The 24267-nt window shown below is 43.2% G+C and overlaps 1 protein-coding gene across 2 annotated transcripts in view; it reads left to right on the top strand.

The window, feature by feature from the left end:
- ern1 (endoplasmic reticulum to nucleus signaling 1) overlaps window positions 1–23467 on the top strand; it is a 94062-nt gene extending 70595 nt beyond the window's left edge. The window contains exons 14-23 of one of the 2 annotated variants that reach the window (XR_010003136.1): window positions 1546–1636; window positions 4688–4877; window positions 5644–5743; window positions 7745–7944; window positions 9261–9408; window positions 9777–9904; window positions 18177–18300; window positions 19790–19857; window positions 21241–22119; window positions 22546–23467. Coding sequence is in view for 1 of the 2 variants with exons in the window: in XM_008118362.3 (XP_008116569.1) it covers window positions 1546–1636; window positions 4688–4877; window positions 5644–5743; window positions 7745–7944; window positions 9261–9408; window positions 9777–9904; window positions 18177–18300; window positions 19790–19857; window positions 21241–21447 (1256 nt within the window). In the remaining variant the exon portion in view is untranslated. Of the gene's footprint in view, window positions 1–1545; window positions 1637–4687; window positions 4878–5643; window positions 5744–7744; window positions 7945–9260; window positions 9409–9776; window positions 9905–18176; window positions 18301–19789; window positions 19858–21240 lie in introns of both variants that reach the window. The other variant, XM_008118362.3, reaches the window with a different exon arrangement.
- Window positions 23468–24267: the final 800 nt, after the last annotated feature.

Here is a 24267-nt window from a genome sequence, read left to right as displayed (position 1 = left end):
GACAAAAATGGCTTTTTGTGGAAACAAGGATTGGTGAGAAAGTTCAATAGAGACCTCTTTCCCTCAAGAGTGAATTTTCCTTCCAAGGGGTAGCTTTCTCTTACTTCCTGTCGTCTCATCCCCGTATAAGTCTGATGTTTGTAACTCAGGTACTACCTGTATATATTTCACTGGGGTCAAATCCCACTGGACTAGGGAATAAGTAAATGGTTTAAACCATAAATTGTATAGATTTGCATTGTCACATTGTTAAAGTTGGTGTCTTTCGAGATACTAATGCCGCCAACTTTAACAGTTTGACAAAGCGACAATGTGACAATATGGCAAGCGAGAGAGCAAGCACTTTTTTGATATAAACTGTGGTAGGTAGCCAGCAGGAAAGGCATTTTAGAGTGGTGGGATAGACAGTTGAAATAATCCTTCCCTTTTCCTTCATTGTGCACAGACTGTGCCACAGTTGATGGGCATAGTGGTGCTCTTTGGAGATAGGGAATTTCAGTGGAATGACTGGGAGATGGGTGTGTTTCTCATCCTCCTAGAAATATAAGAGCAGCTACTTCTTTTCAATAGAGGGTTAAGAGCATTATTTTCTAAATTCAAATACAGTAGAGTCTCGCTTATCCAACCTTCACTCATCCAACATTCTGTATTATCTAATACAGTCTGCCTCTCGCCTGGATCCATAGCTATTTCTCTAGGCAGCAACACACAGCAGGCCAACATGCCCAACAACAACACAAGTGCAGCCACACTCCCAAACAAGTGGCAGACTTGTTGTAAAATATGATGTTTTGGTGCTTAATTTGTAAAATCATAACGTAATTTAACATTTAATATGCTTTTCCTTAATCTCTCCTTATTATCCAACATTTTCGCTTATCCAATGTTCTGCCGGCCCATTTATGTTGGATAAGTGAGACTATTTAGTTCCTTTGGCTATTTACAAACCTTAGTGTATGTATTTCTACTTGTTTCTGTAGCATTATTTAATTTGAGATTCTTACATCTAAATGAACTGATGCATTAAAAGAAAAAAATTAATCCTTGCCATATCCTAAATATCTTCACTTGACTGGGATTCTGTTAGTCAGATACGGTGTCAAAAAGGACTCTTGTTCCTCTTTACTTTTATGGTTGTGCCATGGTTGTAAATGCCCTCGGAAACCCACCTTAAAATCCAGCCAGCCACACTTTGAGGTAGAATTCTGTTCTGCTAGTGAATTTTCTGCCAATGAGTGGATGTCTGCTTTTGGTTGGTACACTGCCACTCACTGGTGTTAGGGGGCTGGATGTGAAATCTTTCAGTTGCCTGCTTGCCAGTGCTCCATCCATTGATGAAGCTGTCTTGTTTTACAGTGCGTTTCAGGAATCTGATAGGGAAAAGGAGCATAGCCACAACACTGATTATTGAGGATCTCATCCTAATGTTACCTGGTAGCAGGCTAGAAAGCAACCCACGGAGCTACCTGATACTATAGATGCCTGAAAAATGCAGTATGTGATATAGTTTTCTTTCCCTCTTCCTCTTTTTCTTTTGTTGTCCAGATGGGAGCACAAGCACAATAGTGGTTGGAAAGATTACATTTAACCCAAAAGATGTACTTGGACATGGAGCTGAAGGAACCATTGTTTATAGGTAAGGCACCAGACAAAAAGATGTGCAGAAATATCCAGTACTTGTGGCACATGAAGCATAAGTCAGGCAGCTTTTTTCATCCCTTGTGTGTGCCTACTCTGTGCACGTGTGTGCATATTCAGAGACAATATCCTGCATTCATTGTTTTTAGCCATATAATAATGCATGTTTATACTGCAGAATTTAGAGACGATGCAGTGAGGGGAAGTTGTCGTCAATACTATATTTCACTGCATAATGGGCATGTTCTATGCCCATTTTTGGCAAAAATAATAATAAAATAAAATGGGAGGGCACCATTATGTGAATTAAAAATTGTGTCTTAAGCAAAGAAAGGCAAGAAACCAATTTTCAGACCGGAAACCAGGAATATGATGATTATGCACTAACAACTGTTATACAGTGAAATACAGTATTCCTTTTCCCTTCAGTGTGGGCCAATAGTTTGCTTTTCAAGAGTAATGTTACAGTAATACAAAGACGAGTAACTGCAGCAGCGTCAAGGATCACATTTCTGGTTGGCCAATTCCTTGAATCCTTTGTTCAAGTTAAAAATGCATATAAACATTAAAATCACTAGTCTTCAGTGTGGCAGATCGAATCATAGAATCATAGAATTGGAAGAGACCACATGGGCCATCTAGTCCAACCTTCTGCCATACACTAAAAGCACAATCAAAGCATCCCCAACAGCTTACTCCTTTCTTCCAGGACCTCATCCTACTAGAGCAGGCATGGGCAAACTTCAGCCCTCCAGGTGTCCCACAATTCCTAACAGCTGGTAAGCTGGCAAGGATTACTGGGAGTTGAAGTCCAAAACACCAGAAGGGCCAATGGTTTCCCATATTTATTTATCGTGTCAGAAGTGAACCGAGGATACAGTTGTAATGTCTTTAGAAACACAAACAAAGTTTAAAACTTTGCATTTTACTAAATGTCCTTTGACCAGTAGCTGGCCACTTGGAGTGTTTGTGGTGTTGCTATAAGAAGGTCCTCCATTGTGCATGTGGCAGGGCTTAAACTGCATTATAATAGGTGGTCTGTCGTTTGCTCTTCTCCACATTCGCATGTTGTGGACTCCACTTTGTAGCCCCATTTCTTAAGGTTGGCTTTGCATCTCGTGGTGCCAGAGCGCAGTTTGTTCAGCACCTTCCAAGTCACCCAGTCATCTGTGTGCCCAGGAGGGAGTTTCTCATCTGGTATCATCCACTGGTTTTAGCCTGCCACTTTTGGACTCTAGCTTGCTGAGGTGTTCCTGCGAGTATCTCTGTAGATCTTAGAAAGCTATTTCTTGATTTAAGGTGTTGGTGTGCTGGCTAATACCCGAACAGGGGATGGGCCGGAGATGTCAATGCCTTGGTCATTTCATTGCTGGCTGCTACTTCCCAGTGGATGTCAGGTGGTGCAGTGCTGGCTAAACAGTATAATTTCTCCAGTGGTGTGGGGCACAGACATCCTGTGATGATGCGGCATTAAGAGCCACATCAATTGTTTTGAGATGTATTCCACACTGTGCATGCGTATTCAGCAGCAGAATAGCAAAGCACAAGGGCAGATGTGTCTGGTTGTGATCCCCAGGTTGTGCCAGTCAGCTTTTGTATGATATTATTTCCACCTACCTTTTGCTGATGGTCAAGCAGTGCTTCTTGTAAATCATAGCACAGTGCAGAGTAACTCCCAAGTATTTTGGTATGCTGCAATGCTCCAGTGGGATTCCTTCCCAGGTAATCCTCAGAACTCGAGTTGGTTGGCTGTTCTTAAGATGTCTGTGTTTTAGATGGATTAGGAATCAGCTGGTTTTCCCTGTAATAGACAGTAAGAGCACCTAAAGCTTCGGAGTTTTCCCATGCCTGTACTAGAGTATCCACTTTAAATCCTGTGGCTGTCTCCCTTCTGCAGAATGCTGTGGTTTGTAGTTCAGTGAGGGCCAGGACCTCTCTACCTGAGCAGTTTAAAGCCCCCTACCTAAATTACAAACACCAGAATTCTGCAGGAGGCAGCAACTGGATTTAAAGTGGATAGATACTCTAGTGGAATGATGGAGGGGCCATCTCAACCAGCACAGAACTCCTGCTGCAGAAAAAAGTAGTGGCAATTTCTGTAAATCCCCTCTTCCCATGCAGTTCTCTGAGTTCCTCCACAAATGTTATCTATAACAATTGCGTAATGATAATAATAATAATAATAATAATAATAATACATTTATTATTATATTATATTTATTTTTATTATAAATGTACAATATTGTTAAAACAAGAAATAAAACACTATTAAAACACATGTAACAAGATACACAGTTAAAAGAAAAGTTAAAAATCACTGATAAATGCAGATAAAATTCACAAGCTAAAATTGACTGAATTGTCCCTTAAATTCAGCAGCTAATTTAACTGTTAGATCTTTTCCTGCAGGTCATTCCACAGTCGTGGGGTGGCTAATGGAAAGGTCATCTGAGTTACAGTTGCCAGTCAGGTTCTTGTTAGTTGGAGTAGCCACCCCCCAGAAGACCTCAGTGTCTTAAGGGGCATATTGTGTGGGAGAAGGTGATCCTATAGGTAACATGGTCCCACTCATGTAGGGCTTTAAAGGTTGAAATCAACACTTTGTACTTCTGGAAACTAATTGGCAACCACTGGAGCATTTTTCGTATAGGGATGATATACTTACTCCTGGATGTTCCTAGAACCAAACTGGCTGCTGTGTTTTGAACAAATTGGAGTTTCCGAACTTGGTCCAGAGGTAGCCCAATGTAATGTGCCTTGCAGGTTCAACCTTGAGGTTACCAGCATGTGTATCATCATTTTTAGGTCCTCTGATTCTAGGAAGGAGCACAGCTCGAGCCACAGGAGATCTTGAAAACATTGAACTCGAAATCCCAGAAAAGGCCTACTGGCAAACTGTAGTCCAAAAATAATCCGTAGTGCAATGTCTTTCTTCTAAAGTCATGTAAAATACAGTGTTAATTTGGTTGAGTGATAAATGATTACTGGGGGAAGAATTGAACTTGTGTTAATTTTTTGTGTGTGGATGTTTGTGATGAAATATCTACAGGGGGACGTTTGACAGCCGAGATGTTGCTGTGAAAAGAATTCTCCCTGAATGTTTCAGTTTTGCTGACCGGGAGGTGCAGCTCTTGCGAGAATCCGATGAGCATCCCAATGTGATCCGCTATTTCTGCACAGAAAAGGACCGGCAGTTCCAATACATAGCGCTAGAGCTCTGTGCGGCCACTTTACAAGAGGTAGACTGTGGCTTCCACTTACACCTCAATTAGCTCCACAACCGCTCAACTATTCAAAAGACAAGCCCTGATAATTTCAAAAAATGGGCCCTGTGTCATTTATTTTTTATACTTTATTTTACTAATGTTTGTGGCAGGAGCATCTAAAACTTCCACTTTGGGCATCAGCAAATTGTTCCCTGCCAACCCACGGGGATGCATATTCCCTTCTGTTTCGTTAGTGAAATTTGGGGATATCCTTCTGTTAAGACAAGCACTTTAACTTACAACATGGCACAGGGGGAAAACAGAAATGTTTCTGTTAAAGGAGCTTTTACCATCACGATTACAGCTGCAAAGGAAATGTAATGGGTTTGGGGGGGGGGGTTGTCACAAAAACAACAGATTTACAACAAATATGATATTACTATTAGTATTAATAATAATTTTATTACCCACCTCTCCTTGTGACACCAGTGACTTCTGTTGACCCACAAAGAGATGATTGGGACAGTATTTTCTGTAAGCACAGGAAATGGCATTGTAACCACCCTAAGGTAGAATAGGCAGTTTTCGTTCTAAGTTAGGTCTGTATTCACAATTTTATGCCACTAAGAACATATCTAGAACACAGGTAGTAGCTTCCAAGCTATGTAACCCACTTCTGTACCTGAGTTCACCCTCAGGAGTATATCCCATTGTGTTCAATTGGGCTTGATTCCCAAGAGTCTGTGCCTACCATTACGGCTGGGAATTCACATTGCGTTTTTTCTCCTGTGTATTCTAGTATGTGGAACAAAAGGACTTTACTCGCCATGGTTTACAACCAATCATCCTCTTGCAACAGACAATGTCTGGCCTCGCTTATCTCCATTCCCTCCATATTGGTAAGAAACCATTTTTTGTAGTATCTTTTGTGATAGTTTAATTTTTCAAAGAGAATGATAACATTTTGGATATAGTTCTTAGAAGTGTGGAGGTGGCAATCTTTACCTTCAGTGAATATCTTGGGGAGCCAACAATCTTTAAAGGACTTTTCCAAAGTCATCCAAAGAATTAAGATGAGATCTGGACCAAGACCAGCTTAATCCAGATGTGATTTCTTATATATAAGATTTGCCATCTCAGATCTAGGTCTCTGTTTACAATCATTCTGTGCTGCCTGGTGGGATGAAGGAGTGGTGTATTTCATGATAGCCTTCCATAAATCAAAGCACAGCCCATTCCAAATAGACAAGTGAAATAAATTATGTTCTCAAGTCAGGAAACTTACATTACAGCTTACTATTTAATGGGCATCTAGCACAGGGCTTCCTGTTTTGTTTTGTTTTGTTTTTGTTTTACATGACCCCAGGTATCTAAAATAAGTATAAAAATCAAATGTTTAATGATAATAAGTTGGCATTTGCAAGGCTTGCTAAACAGATTATCCTTTTTATGAAGTATAGCTGAAGCATTTTCTGCAGAGCCCACTGTAAACACTGCATATTGCTGGTTGATTTGTGTAAATGTCTAAAACAACCACTAGGTGGCATTCAGATTTTTTTTTTTACTGTTGCCAAATTTGTCATGATCCTAAAATTGAGTAAGGGGGCCCCATTTGGGGTCCGTTTAAGAAGCTGTGCTCTAGGAAACCCATATTGAAATGGGAATGGGCAGAATATGAAGTATTTTTAGAATTTTCCTTCCATATTTATTTATTTCATACCACCAGTGACCGTGATACTTCACAAAATACAAGAGAACAGGCCACTAGCACAATGAGCTTAGAACTGAAAATCCACACAGGGGGAATAATAAGATGAAAGTAAACGCAGGGGGAAATAGGGAAGGACATATAGTTGTTTTAATTGCTCCTGCTTAGGTTTAATTATGGGTCATATTCTCTGATGTGGAGTGTATGTGCACCCAATTGAAGTGTAAAAACTCAGGGAATTAAAATCAAATTAAGCATCAACTACAGGCACTCCCAGAGTTATAAACAATATAGGTTCTGTAGGTTTGTTCTTATGTTGGAACAGGTACAATTCTTAATTGTAACTCCAGCCACACACACACACACACACACACACAAACTTTGGATAGCATAGGGAACGCTTATTGATGTTTGTTTTGATTCATATTAATGGTTGTTTTATATTGTTTTTAATTGCTTAATCTGATTGTTATATGTGTATTATGTATTACGTTTTTAATTGTGTTTTTAGTTTGTAAACTTTGTTGTACTGGGTTTGGTCCCACTTGTAAGCTGCCCCGAGTCCCTTCGGGGAGATGGTGGAGGAATATAAAACTAAAGTTATTATTTGTTATTATTATTAACACTCCTGTGGTGTTTATTTTGCTGTCTGTGCCCCTGTTCAAAAGATTTCACCCCACTTTCTGTCCCTGTGATAATTGGATTTTGAAAACTGACTTGTTGTGGAAACAAGGATTGGAAATAAAGCTTCAGTGGAAACACCTTTTCCCTAGGATAACTCTTCCAGGAGTGAATTTCCCTTCCGAGGGATAGATTTCTCTCACTTCCTGTTGTCTCACCTCTATTCTTAACTAGAAATCATTTGTAAGTCGGATGTTTGTAACTCGAGTACAGCCTGTATTGTACTGCTATTATAACGTCATATCATCAGCTGGATATCTGGGAGAATACCAAAGACAACGAATGAAATTAAGGAGCCAGAATATATCGTTCTGGATGCTGCATCCATTGTATCATGTAGTGTTGTTTATTTTCCCTTAGATGTATACATGTGCACAAACAAATTTGTAGACTAGAAATCAGAACAATATATGTCACCAAACATGTCTGTGATAGCAAGTTTATTCAGTCTGAGATACACACGTACATTCAAACAGCAAGATAGCTTTGCAATTTAGAGCCTTTCTTTTAGTCCACAGAGATCTGAAACCCCACAACATCCTTATTTCGATGCCTAATGCCCATGGCAAAGTCAAAGCCATGATTTCTGATTTTGGTCTGTGCAAGAAGCTCGCAGTGGGCAGACACAGCTTCAGCCGTCGGTCTGGAGTACCAGGCACTGAAGGCTGGATTGCGCCAGAGATACTAAGTGAGGACTGCAAAGATAATCCAGTAAGTGCACCTGGCAGATTGTCCACTATTTGCAACCTCTAGGGGTTTTATTTGGGGTACAGACTGAAGAAAGCCCCTGATTTAAGCAGCTCCTTCTTTCTTTAGATAAAAATAGTAAGTGCCCTGGGAGGTCCTGCATTGATATAAATATGGGAACTCTTTGCTTTATAATAGTAGATTGCAAAGGATCTATCTTGCAAAGTTAGGGAAGGTCCCCTCTTCAAATCAATTTTATTTTAATGTTCATAATCATAGGTTTTAAATTGTAATCTATTGTTTTTCCTGCTGTTCACTGCTATGAGTCTCTTTAAGAGAAAAAAACAGTATTGTATATAAATATAATAATAAGAATAAGAATAATACTGAAAATGCAGTGTTTGCTACTGAGTTCAGAAGGGTTTTTTTTTGTAATCCAGTTTCTTTTAAACTAGCTTGGAGCTTATTCAGATCCCAAGAAATTGAAATAATTAATGCATTTTGTATCAAGGCAAAGTTGGAAAGAGTTACGTGGTCAGTGTATTATGAAAATGAAAGAGGAGAAAATTAAGTTTGTTTGGGCCTTAAGCATGAATATGATAGCATTGGTGTAAATCTGTGGGCCATGGATGGATTCTGGTCAGTTCTGCCAACTGGTTTTTCACAGTTCAGTAAAATATTTCAGTTTGGTTTAAATTACATGCCTTTCCTTCATGTTCAGGTACAGACTTCAACTGGTGTTATTGAAACAGTATCCATTTTCCTGAGTTGACACTATATTTATAAACGTATCCCAACCATCATTTAAAAAAAAACAGACAGAGTGACAAATACTACTAATAATAATAAAATAATAATAATCTTTATTCATATACCCTGCCTCCATCTCCCCGAAGGGACTCGGGGCGGCTTACATGGGGCAAAAGCCCAAACAAATACAGTGAGAAACATAAAATACATCAACCAACAGCAAACCGCGCGCCAAGGAATAAACATTAACATAGAAATAGCAAAATACTATTTTGTTTGTCCAAGTATGTGAGTCAGTTAATTGCATTGGTGATAAACACTGCCCAATATCTTAAAAACATCTGAAATTAAAATAGGTTCTAACATTTTGTTAACTATTTTACATTTGCCACCAAGGATATATAATGCAGGCTTTGTGCTGAAAGGTTTTTTGCTTTTATTTTTTCTAGATCTGTTTTGAAGAAATACAAATAAACTCACATTGGTGAAATGTGTTCTTGCTTCTTGAACCTTATCTTTTTCATACACACCAGGTATATTAAAGTTGTGACACCAGATTGTCTTTCTGTTTCTTCTGCTTCTCTTCATAGACCCATACAGTAGATATTTTTTCAGCTGGGTGTGTCTTCTATTATGTGATATCTGAAGGCAGCCATCCATTTGGCAAATCCCTGCAGCGGCAAGCCAACATTTTGCTCGGGGCCTACAGCCTGGATTTCCTAAATCGAGAAAAACACGGTAAGCAAACAGATATATACTACAGTTGATTATTGGTGGCTATACATCCCTGCTTTTGCCCAACCTTCACTGGCTGTCCTTGTTCTTATGTCCTCTGCATAGAAGTCTTTAAAGCAGTCTTCTGTGCATTTGTAACAAGAGAAGTAATAAAGACACAAACTTGAAGAGCACACATTTTTAGGAGTTGAGGGATAAACAATCTTGGGATAACAATCCACAGAATTCAAACTCAAACAGGTCTTGGTTTGTGGTTTTTGCATGAGGGTCTGAAAAAGCCAGCCATTAGGCTTACTCAAAAGCAACTTGACAAATGCACATGCGTCCATAGGCTTCGTGTAAACATTTTTGTTTTCTTCTTCCCTTCACAGAGGACATAGTTGCGCATGATTTAATAGAGCAAATGATAAATATGGATCCTCAAAAACGGCCTTCAGCTAACTGTGTGCTAAAGCATCCATTTTTCTGGAGTTTAGAGAAACAGCTGCAGTTTTTTCAGGTCAGTCATTACCATTTTTTTCTCCTTCTGCTTGCCATTTTACATGCTGTAGGTACAATTCAATATGAGAAATAATAGCAGTTTACAATTCTATGCCCATTAGAGGGTACAAATAAAGAAATGTTTGTTGTTGGTGTCTGTTCTGTTCTTGCCTTCTTTACATTTGAAAAGTCATGGTTGAATTTCAAATCACTGTTTAGTAATAATTACAGACAAGGACACAAAATACAGGGTCTGACATTTTGCAAAGAATTCAGGTTCCAATGTTTAAACAATGCTTGTAGCCGCTTAAACATTAGGATTAATTTATGAATTATGCCTCCAGCAATCCCAGAAGCCAGATCAATGTGGCTGGATATGAGTTGTAAAGGTCACACAATAAATTATATAAAATTGATAATTTGTTTTCATAGGTTAATTTGGATGATCTATGGCAGTGGTTTTCAATCTGTGGGTCCCCAGGTGTTTTGTCCTACAACTCCCAGAAATCCCAGACAGTTTATGATTTCTGGAAGTGGAAGGTCAAATCATCTGGGGACCCACACGTTGAGAACCACTGATCTATGGTGAATTTTTTCTTCTTTCCATGGCAAAATGTTACCTGCTTCAGTAAATTTTAATTTTCTTATCAATCTAGACAATAAGCCATCTGTATTTATTTCAGGGGCCTGAATACCCTAAAAGTACCAGATCTTGTCCGATCTTGGATGCTAAGCATGGTCAAACTGGATTAGTATTTGGATGGGAGACCCATTAATAAATACCGGATGCTGTAGGTTATCTTTCAGAGGAAAGGACTGACAGAACCATACACATACACACTTGTTTCAACATCCTTGAGCAGAGGATTCTATTTGTATCAGTTATATTCCTGCCTTTCTCCCCCAATATGGGACTCAAAGAAGCAGAACTGCAACTTTAGTCATTTCCTGGAAGAAGTAGCAAAAAAGCTGCTTCCGGAAGGCAAACCATAGACCAGCATTACTTTCCTTTCCTTCACTGGCAGTCTTTGAGTGATGAGATCTGTGCCAAAAAGGGTTGCAGCATTGCTGGCCTTAGTGTTTCTGGAGGACTACCTACTCATACCTCTTAATGTATACCTCTTTGTCTTTGGCCTTCCCATGAGAGAGAGAGACTGAGAGAGAGGGGCAGTATGTAATGGTGATAGTGTCTTGGACTAGGTTCTAATCCCTGTTCAGACCTGGAAGCCCACTGGGTGACCTTGGGCAATTTGCACTCTCTCAGTCTCAGAGCAAGGGAAAGGCAAACTCTCTCTGAACAAATCTTGTCAAGTTATTGTAAGTTGGAGTTAACATGAAGGGACATAACAACAAGAGATTGGTGCACAGCTATGGGGGAAGTGGGGGGAGGGGGAGATATGGAGAGAGAGAAGCAAGCGCAGCATATTCTGCTTTCTCTTATTGTGGAACAGTTCTCTGGAAACCTGTGCACCTACCGTATTTATTTCCCAAACTGGATATCCCCAGTGGTGTCTCTAAAGCAATGTGAGTGGGGATGCGAACCACACTAGATGACAACATTAGAGGGGATAAGACTAAGATGACTATAAGATTTTTGTGCTGCGTTTTAGTATGATATATTAACCCAATTATTCCCCGACCTTCTCTACCCCGAAGGGGACTCAAGGCGGCTTACATATGGCAATTATTCAATGCCTTGAATACATACAAAACATTAAGCTTAAAATAAATTGAATTAAAATTAATACATATTAAACATTTAATATATATACCCATGTAACTAGATATCACCACAAAATGTTTTTTCTTCGTGTACTCTGTGAATGCACACTAATGGAGAAGCTGCGCCTGCGCAGGTTCCGACGGAAACTCTTCCAAGCTGAAGTTCAAATTTTTGGCGGTAACCACGCCCCCCTTCCCAAGGGGCATATAAGGCAGCCCCAGGCGCCCGCTCTCCAGTTCCTTTTTTTCCGCCGCAAGGTTCACTTCGGACTCTTCGCATGTCTACTACTCGTTTCAAGCGTTGCACGCAGTGTGCTGCTAAAATTCCTGACTCGGACGGCCACGCCAAGTGCCTCTTCTGTCTTGGCGAGGCTCATGTGGTCAGTACCTGCCGTTTTTGCCTAGCTCTCACGGCTCAGGCCAGAAAGAACAGAGCCGCTAGGCTTAGAGCGGCGCTCTACGAAAAATCTCTCGCGCCAGAACCGACTCCGTCGACGTCGGGTACGTCGGCGTCCTCAGCTTTGAGAACTATGTCGGCACCACCAACTAAGCCTCCGGCAGCCAAGGCTTCCTCGGTCTCGTCCAGAGCGTCCAAGACCTCCAGGGTCGCTAAACCGGTCAAACCACCGTGTACTGTGACGACGGCGACCGTGTCGACCCGCTCCGGAAAGGTGGGACCTTCCTCGACGTCGAGCTCTCTGGCTTCGGTGACCTCGATCCGCTCTCGTATCGGTTCCCCTCCGTCCTCCTCTGCTATCAAAATAGCCTTTAAAAGGGCTCACGAGGAGTCTCGTCGAGCGCAATCCGACTCAGCTGTGGTTCCTCCCACACCTGGCAAGTCCTTGAGGGTTGCATCCAAGCAACCGCCGGCGAAGAAACGGCTAACTCAGCGCTCCTCCTCCTCGGCCTCCTCAAAGAAAGACCCGCCATCTTCCTCGACAACTTCCTCGAGAAGGTCTTCTCCTATTGTACCAGCCCAGAGGCCTAGAGATGTTTCTCAGTCTCCATTGCACCCCCTGTCTGATGGGGAGCTGCAGGACTCACCCCACCACTCTACCCAAACGGTGGTCAGGGTGCCGGTGCCGGAGCCCCTTGCGCCGCCTCGCTCGTCGCGCCAACAGCTCTTCCCTCCCACCTCGACACCGGAGCGTGGCAGACAAACGGCTCGCCTGGCTCGGGCAGCCCAGGCCTCGGCCTCTAAGGACCTTCGGCCTCCGGCCCTCTCTTCCCGCGAGGCCTTGCCTCCTCCCGAGACTGTGCTGTCTTCTCCCCCTCAGTCCCCCCAAGGGGCTGAGGAGGAAGATGTTGATGTCGACCGCCCAGACTCTGTCCTCTCGGCCTCGGTGGTCTCTCTCGGTCTCGACCTCTCTCCTCCCCACGACGCGTATGAGGCGGACCCGCCTTCTCCTACTGACAATGTTCGTGCTTTCGCTGAACAAATGGTCAGGATGGCCGACGCCCTGGGTTTGGAGATCAAGCAAACCTCCAAAGCAGTGTCTGACCCAGTCTTCAAAAGGGTGCAGGCCCAAGCTCCGCCGGCCACGCTACTCCCCTTTCTGCCTTATCTGTTGGACGTTATCCAGGCCTCCTGGAAAAACCCTTCCTCCATTCCTCCGACCTCGAAGAGGATCGAGACTTGGTACCGTACCGACGATGATACCCTGGAGTGGCTCAAACACCATCCCGACCCTAACTCCCTGGTCGTTAAGGCCTCTCAATCCTCAGGTCGTCAGTCGAATACTCCGGCCGACAGAGAGGGGAAGCGCTTCGACGCCGTGGGTCGAAAACTTTATTCCGGAGCCCTTTTGCTTTGCCGCATGGCGAATTATGGAGCCTGCATGGGTGCCTACCAACAAATTATCTGGGAGAAGGCGCAGCCCTTCTTCGCTAAGATGTCGGACGAAGACCGCTCCGTCCTCACTACCCTCCAACAGGAGGCAGACTCGCTCGCTCACCACCAAATACAAATGGCGAAGCATACAGGTGATACTGCGGGTAAAATGATTGCCCACGCGATTTCCATTCGCCGCCACGCCTGGCTGAGGTCTTCAGGTCTCTCCTCATCTTCCAGACAGGTCATTGAGGACCTTCCCTTTGACGCGCTCGGACTGTTTCACGCCGGTACCGATGACAAACTCAAGTCTAATCATGACTTTAAAATTCTTGCGTCTAAATGTGGCGACCAACCTCAACCTCAGCGCACTCGCTGGTTCCCGCACCGTTCCCGCCGTTTCCCGCCGCAATCTTTCAGACACCATTCTTTCAGGCGGCCTTCGGGCTCGAACAATCAAGCCCATCACCAACCTCGCCGGGGACCTCATCCGCAAAAGCAACGCGGTCGATCCACCCCTGCTCCTCCGCAGCCTAATCGGCGTACCTGACGCCAACCCCTGCCAAAGCTCCTCGCCCGCTACCGTTGTAGAGCCCACGCTGCCTCGTCCCTTCGGTGTCTTTGCAGACCGACTAGCCCCTTTCTACAATCAATGGGACTCTATTACTTCAGATGCATGGGTTCTCCGCATTGTCCAAGACGGCTACGCCTTAGAGTTCATGGACCTCCCTCCTACAGGTCACGTTCTCCACTCAAACCCTTCCCCAGAGATACTGGCCGAAGTCGAAGCGCTACTGGCCAAAGGCGCTATCCGTCCCTCCCCTCCCGAACTGGACCCTTTAAGTTTCTTCTCCAGATACTTTACAGTCCCGAAAAGAGGAGGCGGGCTACGCCCGATTCTGGACTTAAGGGCACTCAATATATTCATTCGCCCCTCCAAATTCAGGATGGTCTCTATTGCCTCTATCCTCCCGATGCTGCAGCGGGGAGACTACTTTGCCTCCATAGACTTACGAGACGCCTACTTCCACGTGGCAATACGAGAGGCGCACAGACGGTTCCTATGCTTCAAAGTTCTCGACCAAACCTACCAGTTTACCGTTTTGCCCTTCGGTCTCGTCACGGCCCCGAGGGTCTTCACCAAGGTTGTCGCCGCCGTAGCGGCCCACCTCAGGCTACATGGCATCACGGTCTTTCCTTATCTGGACGACTGGCTTCTCGTCGGGCCCGACCCGGTTCTTCTCCAAAATCACGTCTCTTTCACGCTGCGTCTTCTAAAATCTCTCGGCCTCCAACTCAATTCCGAGAAGTCAAATCTCTCCCCGTCAACCCGAATCCGGTTCATCGGGGCCCTCTTCGACTCCGTCGCAGAGACTGTGTCACTTCCGTTCGACAGATTCCTGGCTCTCCGCCACCATATCGCCCTTTGTCGATCTGCCCGGAGGGTCAGAGCCCGTGTCATTCAGGTCCTTCTAGGCCACATGGCCTCCACGGTTCTCACGACCCCGTTTGCCAGGCTGCGCCTTCGGACCCTGCAAAGGTGGTTTATAGACACTTTCAAACCGTTCCACCACCACAACTCCAGATACCTGTCGGTACCGTCGTCCGTCCGCCAGTCTCTCTCATGGTGGATGTCTCACCAAAACGTGTGCAAGGGCCTTCCTTTCCATCCAGCCCCGCCATCGCTAACCATAACCACAGACTCCTCCACCTACGCTTGGGGAGCCCACATGAACGGTCTAACGGTTCAAAATCTTTGGTCCCCGTCAGAGAGGGCCAACCACATAAACTTCCTCGAACTTCTCGCCATTCTCAAAGCCCTAAAAGCATTCTCCCCCCTCATCCGCCACAAGTCCATCCTCATTCAATCGGACAATCTAGTAGCAGTATTCTACATCAACAAACAGGGTGGTACGGGTTCGAGGAAACTGATGCTCCTCTCCTCTCGTCTCTGGATTTGGTGCATAGCCCACGGCGTACAGATCTCTGCAATCCACCTACCGGGCGCCCAAAACGGTTTAGCGGATGCCCTCAGCAGGATGACTTCTTCCTCTCACGAATGGAAGCTCAATCCCGAGGTCCTCGACGGTCTGTTCCGCCTCTGGGGGCGCCCTACTCTGGATCTCTTCGCGTCTCCCCACAACGCTCAGCTACCCCGCTACGGAGCGAGGCTCCCCCCGAACTCTTTCCCCGGCTGCCTAGGGGATGCCTTTCTTCTGGACTGGTCGGCGGAGATGCTTTATCTTTTTCCACCGATTCCCCTCATACCGAAAGTTCTCGAAAAACTTCTCTCGATCTCGGTCACGGCGATTCTCATAGCTCCGGCCTGGCCCCGCCAACCGTGGTATCCAGCCCTTCTTCGCCTCTCCAGAGGATCGTTTCACCCTCTGCCTCTCTCGCCGCACCTTCTCTCACGGGAGGACGGCAAAATTCTTCACCCGGACCTTTCTTCCCTTCATCTCACTGCATGGAGGATTCTTACCTAGCCTCTCTTCCGCAGAATCTGCAAGACGTCCTGTGGGCAGCCCATAAGCCGTCTACTACCAAGGCTTATTCCTACAAACTCTCTCGCTTTCATGCCTTCCTTCGATCCCGTAACGTCGACACCTTCCCGACCTCGGTATCGGTGGTCCTCGACTTTCTCATGACTCTCGTCGAGAAGAAACTTTCTCTTGCCTCTATAAAAGCTTATCTCGCAGCTCTTTCCTGGTCCTTTCAGCGCCACGGCCAGCCATCTCTTTTTTCTCACCACCTGATCAAAACCTTTCTCCGGGGCTACAATAACATCTGCCCGCCGTCGCTACCACCTACGCCGGGCTGGAGCCTCGAACTTGTACTTTCTCAACTGTCTTCTGCTCCCTTCGAACCGCTTGCCTCGACCGATCTACGCCTGCTCTCCTGGAAGTTGGCCTTTCTGGTGGCGATCACGTCGGCACGACGGCCATCCGAGCTCGCTGCCCTCAGAGTCGACGAGCCTTATCTTCGTTTCCACCATGACCGCGCTGTTCTTCGCCCGGACATTACCTTTCTTCCTAAGGTGGTGTCAGCCTTCCACCTCAACCAGGACATTGTCTTACCAGCTTTCTTCTCTAACCCCTCCTCTCCTCTCGAGCAAAAACTGCACCTTCTCGACGTTCGGAGAGCACTTCTTTTCTACAGGGACCGTACTAAGGACATTCGTAAGTCACAAAGACTCTTTGTCGCCTATGCCCAGGACAAGTTGGGTAATCCCATCTCTTCCCAAAGACTGTCCCACTGGATCGCTCAGGCCATTGAGTTGGCCTATGAACTAGCCAAGCGACCTCCCCCTCCTTCCATCCGCCCGAGGTCGACTAGGGGCCTCTCGGCGTCGACCGCCTTCCTTAGGGGTATTCCGCTTGACTCCATATGTAAAGCGGCTATCTGGTCAAACCCTCTCACGTTTGTCTCTCACTACAGGCTGGACAGTAAGGCCCTTAAAGACTCGGCCTTTGCAAGATCAGTACTCTCATCTTGCCTCTCCTGACTCTCAGACGTTTTTTCTCTTCATATTCACCCACAGGTGACTCTCTATACCTCTCCTTCAAGTTGGACGGGGTTTTTTCCCCATACCTACCTCTAGGGATATGTTTTTTTCCCATGATTGTATTGAGCAGTTGCTCTGTTGCTTTGTACCGCCTCGTTGGCCCTGGCGGATATGCCAAAGACCAAGATGTGTTTGTCCCTCTCCCCCTGGGAGAGCGTTTATATGCACTACGCAATTGTGTATTTTTCTCTATCATGTTTATTGAAAAATTCCTTCCATGTTATGTTCTTCTTCTATGATGCTCATGTTGCATTGCACTGGTCCTTTCGGACAATTTATTGCACTGGTCCCTTGGGACGGTTATTTTTTCTATGTCCTAATAAACATGTGTTTGGACATTCACTGATTGTCGAGTTTGCCTTGTCCCACCATCCGGGACCTTAGCGTGTTAGTCTCCATTAGTGTGCATTCACAGAGTACACGAAGAAAAAGGACAGGTTGCTCACCTGTAACCATGTTTCTTCGAGTGTACTCTGTGAATTCACACAAACCCGCCCTTCCTTCCCCTCTGGCAAACCTCTCCCTTTCTCGTTGCCTTGGCGGCGTAGGAACTGGAGAGCGGGCGCCTGGGGCTGCCTTATATGCCCCTTGGGAAGGGGGGCGTGGTTACCGCCAAAAATTTGAACTTCAGCTTGGAAGAGTTTCCGTCGGAACCTGCGCAGGCGCAGCTTCTCCATTAGTGTGAATTCACAGAGTACACTCGAAGAAACATGGTTACAGGTGAGCAACCTGTCCTTTTCACAGCCCAGCTTATATGTGCTGTAGCAGTAGATTTGTAAGGCTAAAACGTATGTTGATTTCCCTTTTGAATCATGTTATGTGTTTGTGCTTCAGACAAGAACTTTATTCATAGTCCATAGCTGTATCAGTAAAGCTGTTGGATTTTGAGTAGTTTTCTGGCAATCTACAATATTGTATTATGGCCTGGTACAGGAGGGAGACCAGGGGATGACCCCATGAGATATCGCAAAAGGTGACACCAACTCTAGTGAGGCTACTAGGTATCCCTCCTGAAGGAGGGATATCTTGAGTTAGATATGCTCTGGGCTCCAGGAAAAAGAGCAGCAGCTTTCCTGAACCTATTAGTGCTACAGCAGAAAGAGATTCCTTTATTTATCTAACATAAACCTGCTGCCAAACATAATGTGGGCAACTACATAATGTCAATTGCAGGATGTGAGTGACCGAATTGAAAAAGAGACATTAGATGGTCCAATTGTCAAGGAGCTGGAAAGAGGAGGAAGAGCTGTGGTGAACATGGACTGGAGAGAGCACATCACTGTCCCTCTACAGACAGGTAAAGTACTATCATATTACCTTGAAAGGGAATTAATTGGAATAATTTGTAAATTATGTTGGTGATCCAAAGCAGAACAAACCCACAGAATTGATAGAGGTTCACATTTGTGTTTTTTCACCATTCAACAATTTATTCAGTGGGTCTACTCTAACTGGGATACCCAATCTGATTCATGCCTTCATGTATAATGGTTATGCAGATTGACATTCTTCTGTAATTAGACAATCACCTTTGGAAAAATAGACCCAACTTTTTCTGTTTTTTTCGGGCGTCTGGACTCCCAAGAGGAAACAGTAGAGTAATTACACTATGTAACACAATTTTTGTTCCTGGGTTATAAATGTCATTTTCTAATTGGTTCTATCATAAAAACATGGGAAAAGTTTATTAAATTGCCAAAACTTTGTTTTTGTGGGACATCCTGCAGCACATTTTTAATAGTTTTTCAATTAATATCTCATCGAGTCTCAACCAATTTAGTATAGTTTGTGGCAGGCACAAAAACAAAATTTCTGAAGGATAACACCTACCGTATATACCCGAGTATAAACCGAGTTTTTCAGCCTTTTTTTAAGGCTGAAAAAGTTCCCCTTTGGCTTATACTCAGGTGAGGGTCCTGCTGAACTCTTTCACTGCCTTCTTTTTCTCCTTCCTTCTTCCTTTTCAATTTTCTTCTTTCCTCTTCTTATCTTTCCTCTTCTTTTCCTTCTCTCTCTCTTTGTCTTTCTCTCCTGTGTTGTCCTTGCCATACTGGGTATGAGGCAGGAGAAGAGGGAGGGAGAAGAGAGAGAAGGCATAGGTTGTTATGAGTCTTCCGGGCTGTCTGGCCATGTTCCAGAAGCATTCTCTCCTGATGTTTTGCCCATATCTATGGCAGGCATCCTCCATGGTTAAGGGGTCTGTTGGAAACTAAGTAAGTGAGGTTATATATCTGTGGAATGTCCTGGGTGGGGGAAAGAACTCTTGTCTGCTTGAAGTACATGTGACTGTTGCAATTGGCCACCTTGATTAGCATTGATTAGCATTTGTTGGGAGGTGTTAGGTAACACCTCCTAAATAAGGATTCCCCCAGGCAGCTACCAGCCAGACCTTGAAACTGTGGGCTATAAAATGCTAAATCTACATGGGACAATACTGGAATTTAAAGTGTTGTACTCAGTTATTTAACAGATTTATTTGTTACTGAAAAAACATACAAACATGAATATAATGTTTGATGTAATACTATAAACAGCTTGTATTTGTGTATTACTCATGTGCCTGTAAGGATTATAATTTGTCTGTTACCATTGTTTTATTTTGTATATTAGTTAGTAATAGGACTACTGTATCTTTATGACTGGACTTAACGTCAGGGGAAACCTTTACCTTTACCTAACACTTTCAAATAAGGAACAGAAAATTATTCAAATTTTGTTACATAGTGCTATGGTCCTTTTGGGGTTGATTTGTATGTAACTCCAGTTATTCTAATGTCTTTTTGCAGATCTTCGAAAATTCCGATCCTATAAAGGAGGGTCAGTTAGAGATCTCTTGCGGGCAATGAGAAACAAGGTAGGTGCCTTTGGAAGCATCTTTTAAGATGAGAAAGATAGCAACTTCTTCCTTCTCATGTGTTCAGGTAAACTGTTTTTCTACTGACCCACTGCATTCTCAGAACAAATGTGACCTTTCATGTGTGGCAGTTTTTAAAACAATTTAAATTGGGGTGTGTTGAGCCAAAGCAGATAAGTTGTACAACAGATGAAGTATAGGATCCTTTCATGTTTTAAATTAAATGCATCTTGAGATCCCTTGAACTCCATCAAACCAGCAGTACTGAAAGATTCATCGAGTTCTTTGTCATGTGCACTTTTTGTTGACTTAGAACTTGTGAACGTCCAGCTGTTATTTGCTGCATCAGAGAAAACATAAAACAGGCCTTTGTTCTTTTTGAGCAAGATAAACAGTAACTTCAGGGATATAATTTTGATTAAGGAAATGGCATGAGGGTTGTGGGAAAGAGAATTGAATGACTCTTCTTCCAGTGTTTCTCCTCCCATTGCTGTTTTCAAGTCAAAATAGAAATACCAGGAGACCCATTCATACATGTCCTACAACTTATCATCTGCTGTAAAGACACAGCAACAAGCACAATCCTGCATGTAGCATTGGAAAGACAGTGGTTTGGAGCATCCAACATATCCAGAGCATAACCACAAGGCAGAGAACCATTCTCCTCCCACTTCTTTTCTTTTACACTGTTTTCTCCCCCATTGGGAGCAACTGGAGATAAATTCATTAGCCCTACCTCAGATTTGGTGTGAAATTCCTACATCTTCATGTGCATCAGGCATCCTTTGGACCTTGATCCTGCTTTGCCCAATCTGTCCACTACACAGGTCTCCCAGTATTGGATGTGCTAATGCCAGAGAAGAGAATGCTGCAGAATATTATGTTAGGGATAAGAGGGGTGTGTGGTCTCTTTCAAGAATCCTATCACTTGTTTGAGATCCTCTGAAACACTGCTTCTTAAACTGTGGGTCCTGACCTAAAGGGGGTCCCTCAGCTCACTTTTGGGGTCACAAAAAATTTGGCAAGAAGAAAAGGTTTCTGAACTCCATCCAGTTACACAAATCTGTTAGACACAAGATGTAGTTTGTCTAGCGTTCTCTGCAGAAAATGCTTCAGCTGTCCTCCGCAAAGAGAAAAATCAGCCTGTTCAGCAAGCCTAGTAAATGCTGATTTATTATAATTAATGTTGGATTTTATACTTATTTTATATACCTATATACCTAGGGTCACATACAAATTTATCAGGTGGAAAAAAAAGTTCAAGAAGTTCTGTCCTAGAGGCCATGGTTTAGTAAACTGAAGGGTGATTCTTGCAAAATGCTGCATTAAAATGTGAGCTTATTGCAAACATATGACTCTGTTGGTCTCCTCTTCTTCTTCCAGAAACACCACTATAGAGAACTTCCCCCAGAGGTCCAGGAGACGCTGGGTTCTGTCCCAGATGATTTTGTGCTTTACTTTACATCACGTTTCCCTTACCTCCTTCTGCACACCTTCCATGCTATGCAAATCTGCTGCCAGGAAAGACTATTCTTGCCTTACTACATACAGGACTCTGATGGACAGATTTCCCCTGGAGATGCTGTTTGAAAGGCGAAGATGTCGTATTTCATTACACACACAGGGCTGTGGAACAGGCCTGTCCTCACCTAGGTGACTGGAAGGATTGATAAAGAGCAGTGGGAAGCCTCTTTGAAAGATCCAGCGTCACCCAAAGTGCCTTGAACTCTGCCTGTCTGACTCAGGAAGTGGATTCCAGGTTGGAATCCAAGGAAGAAGGCTGCGTAACCTGCGCACAGCTTTAAATTACAGAAGAAAGGAGTAAGCAAAAGACAACTCCTATGAAGAAAAGTGGAGCATAAAGTAGCTCAAGTTGGCACAAGTGTCATTATGGTCCCAGAAGTAAATATACTGTGTATTGATGACATTCATGCAACTTTACTGCATATAATTGTTTTAAAAAATATTGACTGCAAAGCATTCAGATGGGCAAGCACCTTCAGGAGTTCAAGGAAGACCCTTCTTGCTGTAGCATATGTTGTTTCCATTCGCAGCCACATTGTACATTTAAAGCAGATGCAAGGATGATTGGTTGTTAAAGGAAAGAGAGGTTTAAATATTCGGGATCCAGCAATACAAAGGCAAATGGCTGAAGTATAGCGCTTCAAATATTAATCTCCCAAATATTTCAAAAAAGTGAGAGTTGACCTTGGAAAATACCAGCTACAAATGTCAGCCCAAAGGATAATGGCTCACAGATGGGTAAGAGTGCCATCATATGCTGCAGAGAGACCCACAAGTCTAGATGTTTCTGGAACAAGGGTTGACTTGCATTATAGCAGTAGAAATTCATTATACCTTTGGGGAAAACTATTCAGATGCCATTTCTAGCTTCTTTTTTTGTGAAGCTAGAAATGTGACTTAGAGCTGCAGGAGCCAAAGTAATCTCCGAAACTGGTATATTTCTTTTGCGATCTCATTGAGATCAGTGTAGGGCAATGTTTGAAAAAAGACAGCAGGATACTAGGATGGATGGATGGATGGATGGATGGATGGATGGAAGGAAGGAAGGAAGGAAGGAAGGGAGGGAGGGAGGGAGGGAGGGAGGGAGGGAGAGAGAGAGAGAGAGAGAGAGAGAGAGAGAGAGAGAGAGAGAGAGAGAAACTACTCATACATTTCTTTTTCCAGTGCAAACTGAACAGGACTTGGGAAATGTGCCTCTACAGAATCTCCACCCTCCATAGGATTGCTCTCCAGATTGTTTATTCTGATGCAGCTGGTCTTAGCAGGAGAAATGTTATCTTTACAACCACAGTAAAAGCGTAGTCTTTCAAACTGGAAAAGGAATTCTGTTCCAGAAGGTTTCCGGGAAGTTGAAGCGAGATTTGTTTCTCGTTTTGAAAGTTGCAATTTTCCTTTTCAGTGTCCTTAAAAAACTGTTGCTCCCGTTGTCTGTGCAGAAGGCGTTAAGAATCCACAGCAATGTTCCCCATGTTCCTGCGTCACATTTGTAGTATTCTTTTACAAAATATTTATTTTACATATTTATATTTATTTAAATTTTTACTACAGAGCAGTACCACATTTAAATGGTATAAGTGTAAATCATGCCAAATCTCAACAAACTAAAAAATGAAACCCTCTCTGATGCAGTAAACATTTTTTTTAAAAAGGATAAAGAAAAGGTATACTGCATCTTTTCAACCAATTTGTGCATTTTCACTGAATCAGAATAAAATATTTTAATTTAAATGATGTTTGTAATCTATGTGGCTGTATTTCTGTGTGATTTACATGAGTAAATTATTAATGGTTCATTGTATGATTGGGCATTGATGTGGGCATATGATTTTTGCTTTTTTTTTTGTTCTGTTGATTTGGGACCTTACTTTGCAGGGAAGTAGATCTTTTCTAGCTTTTTTAAGCAAAAGCAGATGAGGTAAGATACCCAGATATTGACATTGCAGGAATGAAAGCTTGAAAATAACAATAGTCTTAACTTAATTGAAATCATATTTCTTATTTTTGTAGCTCTGTTGTACAATACTTTTATATTTCTTCAAAATAAGAATTTCACACAGCTAAAGAATAAAAATAGCCTTGGAAACAAGTATATAGTTTTTTTTCTCCTTTTAAAACAGTGTGCATGGCCTCTTGATGAGTGAAGAATGGCCTTTCCTTGGCTGTGGAGCCTTCTTCATCTCTTCATCAGTAAGATTCTCACTTACTGCCACACATTTATGATCCAGAATCGGAGTCTCTTTCTTTACTATACTCTCACATTCAGAACTATTGGGTGGAAAGCTAAAGCTAGGTGGGAAAATTGGAAAAGTGTCAGCTCTTTCCAGTCAACACAACAGTTTAAACAATCAGCCCTCCATATCCACAGATTCTGCATCCATGGATTCAACAGGCCACAGCTTTAAAATATTACACATACACATACACACACACACACAAATCCAAAAAGTAAATCTTGATTTTATGGACAGAACGCAATGTCATTAACATTTTATATTGTTGTATATAATGGGAGCATCATACCCTAGCAGATACCAAGGATTCACTGTATTCAGATGTAAGGCTATTCTAAGAGAGAGGAGGGAGACAGTCAGGAGGAAAAAACCCTGGAAAAATTAGTCCTCACATTCACCTTTGCAAGAAGAAAAAAAAAAAACAAAGTTGCACACACAAGATACAGTGAAGTTCACATTTAAATCCCCTTTTTCTCCATGACACCTCGCCCCTTGGATCACGCCAAAAGCATCGACAAGGAGTCTCCAACCAATCATCTGGCATATCTACACATCTTCTTAACATGATTTCAATTATTTCTAATTTAAGTGGCCAAGTCCATTAGTCTCTCAACTTTGATTCACTGATTTTATCAGTCCTTGAATTTTCAACAAC

Source organism: Anolis carolinensis, chromosome 2 (genome assembly GCF_035594765.1).
Source record: "Anolis carolinensis isolate JA03-04 chromosome 2, rAnoCar3.1.pri, whole genome shotgun sequence".
Lineage (NCBI taxonomy): Eukaryota > Metazoa > Chordata > Lepidosauria > Squamata > Dactyloidae > Anolis > Anolis carolinensis.
This window is presented reverse-complemented; position numbering and strand designations above follow the sequence as displayed.